Below are 10,045 nucleotides of genomic sequence, written 5' to 3'. Positions count from 1 at the left end.
AGAGCAGGGAATCCAAGCAGCTGAGATTAGCAGGATATAGGATGAGGTGAGTGAGGCAGACAGAGTCTTTGTCATCCCCACACAGGACACTCTGGTAGATGGGGAGGGGTGACCAGCTGGGCTGTCAGTCTCCTTAGCCCCCTCTGGCCTCAAGGATGGGGGTCAGCCTGGCTCCAAGGTTGGCCCAGGCGGCCTGTTGTCTTCTCCAGCTTCCTTCTTGTCTCTGCCCAGTCTCGTCCTCTCAGCATTCGGGAGATGCTGCCACCTCCCCTCTTCATTCCTGTGGGGGCATCATTTGTAGCCTTTTAGATTTCAGGGATGGCTTCACCCAACACTCATAGGGCAATTCCTGTGTCTCTCTGGCATTGATGCAGCAAATACACACTTCTCGGCCTCCACTGTCTGGCTCTCAAGAGGAAAGTCTGTCGTTTCCCACCTCTGTTGCCCATACCACCCATCCTCTGCCCCTTCTCACTGCATCTAACATCTCTGCAGGGATCAGGCAGTAACTCCATGCCCCATTCAGTCTCAGCCTCTCTGAGTGCGAGTCTAGCACTCACCGTCAGTGTTCGTGCTGAGACATATTGATAAGGTTCATTGTTCATAGAATCATAGAATATCAGGGTTGGAAAGGAGCTCAGGAGGTCATCTAGTCCAACCCCCTGCTCAAAGCAGGACCAATTCCCATTCCCCCCCCCCCCCCAGATCTGTAAATGGCCCCCTCAAGGATTGAACTCACAACCCTGGGTTTAGCAGGCCAATGCTCAAACCACTAAGCTATCCCTCCCCCAAACACACAATTGTTCAAACACACAAACATCTCATGACAAAGGGTAAAGAAAGGTTAAAATAAATAAAAAAGACTCTTCTGGCAAACAAGCATTTCTCTCGTAAAATCCTCAAAAAAAGCTATGCTAGATCCTGTCAAACTAAACTAATATCAAAGCATGTGACCAAATGGCCTCCCTAACATTTGATTTCCCCAGCACTGAGTACCCTATGCTCCCCACATCCACCGGACCCAACCATTCAGTCACCCACTGTCTTCCCCAAAACCCATCCCTCCTGGTCCCTTCAAATTTGATCTCCCAGAACCCAGCACCTTAGGGGATTTAGGGAGAGGAAGAGTTGCCAGCACTCAGGGACATTCACCCTGCAGGGACTAGCGCCAGGTAAGTGGGGGAGCCCAGCCCACAGGCTACTGGAAAATGGGGGGTGGGGACAGGTGTCTGGAGTGAATCTGGAGCCTCCCTCTCCTAGTCTCCATGGAAGGGGCATCACATCAGGGAAGGGAAAGGAAAGAAGAGAACTTCATCCAAGCAGAGGGAGCTTCTGGAGGAATTTCTCTCTCCCGTTCCTCAGCAGTTACCAGGAGGCAGGAAGGCCATCAGTTCAGCAGCCAGGGCTACAGCAGGGAGGAGGGGCTGATCAGAACTGCTCCTCCTCTGCCAGAGGTTTGCTTAGACCAGGCAAAGCCAGAGCGTCACTGATCAGATTGGGGTTAGCTGCTGCTGGAACCTGCCCCCAGACATGGGCAGCTGGATACCTGGGAGCCAAATGCCACTGCTGTGTGTGGGAATTAGGAAATGGAGTTTTTACTAAGACCAGCCCTAGTCAGGGCACTGAGAGAATTTCTCTCCTGTGTGGAGGAGTCTCTGATGTTCAGTGTGGTGTTAGCTCCAACTGAAGCATTTTCCATGCTAAGGACATCTGAGAGGGCTCCTCCTTGTTTGGATTTGCTGATGATTGATGCTGTGTGCGCACCAAAAGAAGGTACCCCCACATTCAAGCTCTTTCTTCTATGAATTATCTGATGGGGAATAATGTGTGAACTTAGACTGAATCTTTCCCTCCAGTTATTGAAGCTTTTCCCACAATCCAAGTATTTATGGGCTCTCTCTCTTGTGTGGATCGTCTAATATGAAGCAAGGTTTGATATTCAAATGAAACTTTTTCCACAGTTGAGACATTTATAGATTCTGTCCCATGTGAATTCTCTGATGTTTAGGAAGATATGGCCTGGGTTTGAAGCTTTTCCCACCATTCAAGTATTTATGGGGTTTCTCTTTTATGTGGATTGACTAATATGGTGTGAGTTCTGTTGGAAGCTTTTCCTACAGTGGAGGCATTTTCACAGTTTTCCCCCCTTGTGGGTTCTCCCATGCTTAATAAGGCCTGTGCGCTGACTGAAGCTTTTCCCACAGTCCAAGCATTTATAGGGTTTCTCCCCCGTGTGGATTCTCCCATGTCTAATAAGGATTGAGTGCCGACTGAAGCTTTTCCCACAGTCCAAACATTTATAGGGTCTCTCTCCTGTGTGGATCCTCTGATGTACAATAAGGGCTGATGATCCATTGTAACTTTTCCCACAGTCCAAGCATTTATAGGGTCTCTCTCCCGTGTGCAGTCTCCGATGGGTAGTAAGATTTGAGCTCCGATTGAAGCTTTTCCCACAGTCCAAGCATTTAAAGGGTTTCTCTCCTGTGTGGGTTCTGTGATGTACAATAAGGGTTGATGATTCAGTGAAACTTTTCCCACACTGAAGGCATTTATAGGGTCTCTCTCCCGTGTGGGTTCTCTGATGTGTAATAAGGGCTGATGTTACAATGAAACTTTTCCCACACTGAAGGCATTTATATGGTCTCTCTCCCGTGTGGATTCTCCTGTGATTAATAAGTCCTGAGTGCTGACTGAAGTTTTTCCCACAGTCCAAGCATTTAAAGGGTTTATCTTCCATGTGGATTCTCTGATGTGTAATAAGGGCTGAGGGTACACTGAAACTTTTCCCACACTCAAGGCACTTATATGGTCCCTCTCCCGTGTGGATTGTCCCATGGCTATTAAGGGCTGAGTGCCGACTGAAACTTTTCCCACAGTCCAAGCATTTATATGGTTTCTCTCCCGTGTGGGTTCGCTGATGTACAATAACGGCTGATGGTGCACTGAAACTTTTCCCACACTGAAGGCATTTGTATGGCCTCTCTCCTGTGTGGATTCTCCTGTGACAAATAAGACCTGAGCGCTGACTGAAGCTTTTCCCACAGTCCAAGCATGTATACAGTTTCTTTTCCTTCTGATTTGTCTGCTGGACTGCAGATTCCTTGGGATCCTTGCCTCCTCTCCCACATTCAATGGATTCCTCCACTTTCTTCCTTGGGCATTTTCCCAGCTTCCTCTCTGACCTGTGCCAATTACTCCAGGCTTTTCTCTGTTCCAAGCACTGGGAGAACTTCCCTCCAGCTTTTCTTAAAAAGGTCCCCTGGAATTCCACTTGCTCAAGTCCTTCCTGCTGTGGATCCCCCTCCTCATTATCACTCATTGTCTCATCACCTGCTGGGGAAGAGAGTCCAGGGAGGAGTCATTGCCTGGGCTGGCAGAAAGGGGAATAACAAAAAAGGAAAACACAACACAATAACTGTTGGGGAGACTGAGAAATTGGATTCTGCCTCAACTTCCCACCCAAACACGCACAGGGAAGTGAAGTCAGGGAGAAAACTCCTGACAGCTAACAGTGTGGGTGGGAAGCCACGAGCGATATCAGCCATGATGATACGACACCTGCTGACCACAGCCTGATCTGGGTGGGATGAAGCAGAACTGAGGGGGCCACACCACATTTTGGGGATTTTCAGCTTCTTCCTCCATTTGCCATATAGTTTCTGTCTTAGTGTTACTGAATCCTCACCTGTGTGGGTGCCTCTTGGGATCTTCCTTTCCTCAAAGACCTGAAGATCCGGGACCCATGGCTCTTTCCCTGCTTCCAGCTGGGCAATCAGGTCAGGTTTGGGAATGGGGAGTCCTGCTCGGGGGCAAAATCAGGCATGTGAGTGCACTGAGGATCGGTGGAGTACTTGTCACAGAGGGCACATACTGAGTTTAAACTGACCCCATGATTTGCTGGGGGGTTGTGGGGTCTGAACAGATGGGAACATGGTCACTGAGCCCCCTTGGGAGAGGCCGATGTCTGAGGGAGGGGGAGTTGTCACACCGTCTCTAGGAGTGTTCAGGATCTCTGTGCTCTGGGGGACTTGCTGAGGCACACACAGATCTAGTGTTAAACCCCTGCCTCTGTGTAAACCTCCAGAGCCCTCCCCACAGATGGAGCTGTGATGGGATCCCAGCCTGGGACCATGGGACCGCTGTGCCTGCTGAACTCTCTCCAGCCTGGGCTATCTCTTACAATGCCTTGCTAGTGACCAGCAGCAACCCCTCCATGCACTGTTATCACTCAGCATAACCACATGTGGAGCCCCCACACGCAGCTAGATTGCATGAATAATCCCAGAGCCACTCATGAATCACACAAGTAAAGGCACCAGACCCAAATCCCTGCAGTTCCCAGCACTGTACCTCAGGAATATACCATCTAATTTATTAATTGGTTCACCACTTTATCAATGGAAAGTGGATATACAACAGCCTTTGATATCTGAGCAATTTACCATTCACTTCAGGCAAACTCACTGGTAAAGTTAAACAGTTAAACAAGTTTATTGGCTATGAAAGATAGATTTTAAGTGGTATTAAGTGATAGGCAAAAAATCAGAGTTAGTTACCAAAAGAAATAAAATATAAGCACGCAGTCTAAACTCTCGACCCTATTAGACTGGGCAACATCTAGATTAAGCAGTTTTTTTCACCCCACTGGATATTGCAGTCCATAATATACAGATTTCACCTTTGAAATCTGGGCCAGTCCCCTCAGTTGGAGTCTCAAGTCTTCAGTGTCCTTGTTGCTTTCAGTGTAGGGGGTGAAGAAGAAAGGCCCAGCATGTGGCCACTGTGTTCTGTTTTATATCCTCAGTCCCATGTGCTTGGGAAGCACAAATCCAGTCATGTCTGGGGGCTTTGCTGAGTCTCCAGGGCCAGGCTGAGCAATTCCCCTGGTGTGGCCTCATACCGGTGAGTCACTGAATTGTACCTCCCTTGCTGGAGAATGGCTGGTGATTTCTGCGCAATAGCACCCACCCGGGTGTTGGTTACCTCCCTTTTCATTGTCTCCGTAGAGCCAGTATCTGGGCACCTCCCAAGCCCACAGCATATTTTAGTGACAACCATATAAAACAATCTCATAACTTCATATGCACTAAAGATACACATATTTAGATAGAACAAAAAGAAAGGGAGTACTTGTGGCACCTTAGAGACTAACCAATTTATTTGAGCATGAGCTTTTGTGAGCTACAGCTCACTTCATCGGATGCATACTGTGGAGAACAGTGACCTTAAGCCGATCAGAACCTTTTCCCTAATACCTCAAATGGCATGCTTTATATGCAATATCACAATTACATACAGAAGAGGAATATGGGGGCTATAGGGGGCTCCCCCAAGGTATAGAGTGTCACAGGAGCCAGTCCCAGGAAGGGAGGTGCACAGAGATCCTGCGTGTGAGTAAGAATTAATGCACATAGGATAATACATGGCTTCTGCCCCTGGGAAAGCTGGAGGGATGCGGATGAATTAGCAGGTCCATTAGGTTCATCCCATTGGAGGGGGTATGGAGGTAAATGGCTCTCTCAAACTGGAGCTTTGGACAATGCCATTCCGCTCTAATCTAACTGACCAGGGAAGAACCTGACCAGATGCAGAAACACAGACCCCGTGGCTTCAAATACCTGAGGGGACAGGAATCCTTACCCAGCGAGGTCACAGTCTCATAATTCTCCTGCATGACGTCCCTGTAGAGGGCTCTCTGACTGGAGTCCAGCAGAGCCCCCTGCCCCTCCGTGAAGTACACAGCCACCTCCTCGAAGGTCACCGGCATCTGAAAAAACAGGTGCTCCCCACTCAGTATCTGCTGTCCGAGACACAATCCCACTATTCATGGGGGAAGAAGCACCAAAATACAACAGCTCTGGGAGGCCTGGAGGAGCAGAATTCTAGCCCAACCCACTCAGAGTGGCCATGAGTCTCCAGGGAACACAGAGAAGGTGAAAGCTCCTTGTCCCTCCCAGCAGAGGATGGAGGGCAGGGTCTTTTCATTGACCACACACCTACTAGGCACAAGCTGACATGGGAAGCAGAGCTCTGTGCAGGGGACAGGGACAGGAATCCCAGCATCTTCCCTTTGCATTTCACTTCAGTCTTGGGCCAGTGGGTTCAGGATCCAGCACCCTGGTCTGTTTTCCCAGCACTTTCCAGGGATTGTTTCCTGTTTCAGAAATGGTGGAATTTTCACCCCACCCCCACTGCGCCTGTTCATAAATCAGGCCCTAGGCTGAGCATGTCCCAGCAGGTTTATCACAACCTGTCCCCCCCCCCGCCTCACCCTGTGTATTCCCGCCCTGCCCCCTCTCCAACAATCCTCCCGAGCAGCTCCCTCCAAAATCCCCCACCTGAGCTGGATCCACCACAGCCATTTCCCTGCCCCGTCCCCTAGGAAGATGGGATGATCTGGAGCAAAACGTGGTGGTCATTCTGCAGCCTGTCGGGGTGAGAAGGGCAATTGGGGAGGTTTCTGAATTAGTGTTAGTCCATTTCACAACCGATTCTCCCCAGACTCTTTCCCTGCAGACACACACTCTAGACTCTGCCATGCTGGAAAAACCCTGAGTTACATTATTACAACACAGACCTGACCGCTCCCACCGGGACTAAACCTATGAGACACTATTAAACCCTCCCAGGAACAGAGTCTCTGAGTCAAACCCTAGAAAAGAGCAGAATAAAATGAGCCACTTTGAAGGATCCCCCCCGATATTGTCCCCAGGCCAGTATTTTGTACTGGAACTGGAACAAAAAGGGAACCATCATTTTGTTTTACTGACTGAACCTGAACTGAACAAAAAAAGAGAGGTGGGGTGGACCATTACCAGTTAAAATAGATATCCAGCATTTTTAAAGCTCAATATTAAAAAAAATACAGTGATCTTATTTTCATTTCAAGAGCAGAAAACAAACTAGCCCATGGGCGGATGATGGCTCCCAGAATGGCCTGGCCCAGGACAGTGAGAAGAGAATGAGAAGAGAAGGGGGCCAGCCCACAAGCACGGGGGCGAGAGGGGATGCTTGGGAGCTGCCTGCACACCATAGGAGGCAGAAGGGGGGCCCAGAGGTACAGGAACCATCTCTGAGATGCCCCCCATGGGGAGAGAAGGGGTGGGATGCTCCTTGGGCCCTGAAGTTCATAATAACTCTTCAAGCCCAAGGGCCAAGGTCATAGCTCCCCAATCTTCTCCCCTTAGACAGGCCTCCTCCCACCATCCCCAGCTCCTGGGGCAACTCCTCCCTCCAGTTGCTCCTCTTGAGGCAGGGTTCATGCTCCAAATTCCCTTCCCCACTGAAGCCGCCTGCAGGGCCCATTCCCAAGCCCCCCAGGACACTGTCTGATACCCACCTCCAATCCCCCACCCCTACTCCGGATAGTTATGTTTCTCTCATACGTATGTCTTGATTCTAGATATCAACCCCCACTGTCAGCAGAGGACAGAGTCAAGGCAAAATTTCATTACACCATAACATGGATGAAGATGGAAATGTTTGAGTCAGAAGCCAGAAATAATGATGTCATAGAATGAATGTCAGACACGTCTGAAATTGAAAGTTGAATTAGAATGTCTTCTGAAAGCTTTTGAAATCTCTAAAACAGAAGCGATATCTGGATGAAGGAAAGCCCAAAAAAGGAATGGGCTAATTCCTGATTCATTCACAGATGGGCCACATCTCTATAAGAAAGAAACATACCAAACTACTGGGAACATCCAAAAAATGTCACGCCTAAGCTGAATCAACTAGCAAAAATTGTACTGGCAGTTCCACCAACACAAGTGAGTGTTAAAAGAAAATTTCCAGGCCTCAAATATATCCTTTCACTGCAGAGGTCCAATATGGCAAAGCAAAGATGTTATTTTAGGTTGCTCAAACAAACTGTGCATGAAAAAAAATCTTGTTAATTTCACAACACAAAAGCACTTGGAAAACTCAAGTAATGGTAAAGTAAAAAACAAATAAACAGCCAATAATCAAAACATTTTAAGTTGCAGCTCTCTTTTTTGAATTTACCTCCACTAAGATTTGAAATAGGATTTAAACTGGTATCTGAACTTTTATTTTTGTTTCCTTGGATGGCTAGAACCAGAAATGAAACCGAACAAATTGAATGGAACAGAACCTGAACCAAACCAAAATAAATACCAGTTGGACTGGCTGTCTGCTGTTGCTAGCAGTAACTCTGGTTTAACACAGAATCTGCACAGGATTCAGAGCAGGGCCCTGTTCAGTCCTGTCAACCCCAAACATTTAACATGCTGAAGTCAGACCCACAAATAATGAGACTGTCTTAAAAAAACAAAGACTAAATTTGGAGCAGGATGTGTGGGGGGTGGATATTTGCCTTGTAAATGCTGAGCCCTTGGGGGGAAGTCCCCTGCCTACCCCAATACTTGTTTGACCATTTCTAGGGGAAAAGATTCCCCACTGGCTGCCGGAAAGGGCAGCCCCCTCCCCCTCCCCCTCCCCTACCCCACCCCACCCCATCCCATGAGCTGGGGGAGCTGCCGTTGTATCTCTCACCATCCCGCTCCCTTCTCCTACCCTCTGGGTCTCCCTTCCTCAGCCGGTCTCTGCTTGCTCTCATATTCTCCTTCCAGCCTCCCCACAGCCCCTCTCCTCACATCCCCCCTTTCCTTCCCTTTATCCCCACACTCCAATTTCCCTCTATTCCAGCTCTGTTGCCCTGAGCCCCAGAATCCTCCCCCTGATTCCTGGGTATTCCCTCAGCCCCCCTTCAGCAGCCCCACATCCCCATCCCGCCCCCTGCATCCCCGTTTACCCCCCTCCTGCCCCCTCACACGTCTCTGTTCACCATCACCCCGCAATGCCCTCTGGCTCTCAGAGCCCCCTGCCCTCTTCAGCCCCCTGCCGGCTGCCACCCCTCTCTGACCCCCCAGGTCTCGCTGTCCCAGCTCTCACCACGGCGCGCGCTGGCTTCACCCGCCCCGCAAACACCGGGAGCTGGCGGCAGCTTCCCTGGGCCCAGGGCAGGGAATCGCAGCCAGCCCCGCTGGGAGCAGCCTGGGGCCAAACCCTCCCCCTGCAGCCAGGATGGCACCGGGGGCCACCGCTCCTTGGGGGGATGGGCAGGTCTCTCTTACCTTCCCTCCAAGCGGTGCCCTCCCTGGGAGCAGCCGGGATGGGGGGTCCTGGCCAGGCTGGGGTCTCTGCACCGGGAGAGGCTCCTGGGGAGCAGCGGGAATGTTACTGCTGGAATTCCCCTCTCCCGGGTGCCGCCAGGGCTCCGGGGTCCCCAGCAGCAGCCGCCGGGGCTCGGGGATCTTGCAAGGAGCGTGGGCTCCCCACAGCGCCGCAGAGTCACTGCAGCGAGAGCGATTCACTTCCTGCGGCGGGCCTGAGTGACCCCAGCGATGGCTCCCAGATCCGCATCCCAGCTGCTCCTGGGTCCTAGTGTTCAAGGGATTGCACTGAAGCCCTTGCCCCAGACCCTGCCTCCTGGGGGGCCCACATCCCCTGGGGATGGGCAGCTTCTCTCAGCATTAAGGGGGCATCGTGCATAGAAGCCACCTTGTCAATGGGCAGAAAGGAGACGTGCAGATCCCGGGGAGGGGGGATAAGGGGCAAAGACTGGGAATTGTTCCAGAGAGTCCCCAATATTGTCATACAAGGGGGTGATGGGTCCCAGTCCTAGAGAGGCTGCCAAGAGCTTGGAGTAGCTGGAGACAGGTTTCTTGGGGACACCCTATCGTAGACAAAAGAATGTAGTTTCTCTCCTGAGAGTTACTTCCACAGGACTTTGAAAGACCATGATAATGTATTTACATCTCGCTTAAACAGACCTCTCAGGCTAACCATGGGTGGTGGAAGGACCCCATCAATTGCACCAGAGGGGGCAGGAATGAAACAATTTGCATTTTAGCAGACACAGCTCCTGTGAGGGAGAAAGCAGCAGGACACAGCCTTCAAAATAGACCCCCCCCCCCCAGTCACCTGCCTCACAGCTGGAAATCGACTTTTGTCTGGAGGTCACTATCAGAAGAATCCATTGCAAAGGTTCACTAGACTCTGAAAGAGACCGATCCAGGGCTGT

General features: G+C 50.4%; 1 protein-coding gene across 1 annotated transcript; it reads right to left on the bottom strand.

Moving 5' to 3' along the window:
• Positions 1-762: 762 nt before the first annotated feature.
• Positions 763-9,381, bottom strand: LOC141998716 (uncharacterized). Its single transcript, XM_074971682.1, has 5 exons — positions 9,096-9,381; positions 6,339-6,427; positions 5,641-5,767; positions 3,686-3,799; positions 763-3,330 (listed from the first exon to the last, which is right to left on the bottom strand). The coding sequence occupies exons 2-5, from the start codon at positions 6,417-6,419 to the stop codon at positions 2,132-2,134; spliced, it is 1,521 nt and encodes a 506-aa protein (XP_074827783.1). The 5' UTR covers positions 6,420-6,427; positions 9,096-9,381; the 3' UTR covers positions 763-2,131.
• Positions 9,382-10,045: the final 664 nt, after the last annotated feature.

Source organism: Natator depressus, chromosome 14 (assembly GCF_965152275.1).
Source record: "Natator depressus isolate rNatDep1 chromosome 14, rNatDep2.hap1, whole genome shotgun sequence".
Lineage (NCBI taxonomy): Eukaryota > Metazoa > Chordata > Testudines > Cheloniidae > Natator > Natator depressus.
The sequence above is the reverse complement of the archived record's forward strand: the minus strand, read 5'-3'. Positions and strand labels throughout refer to the sequence as shown.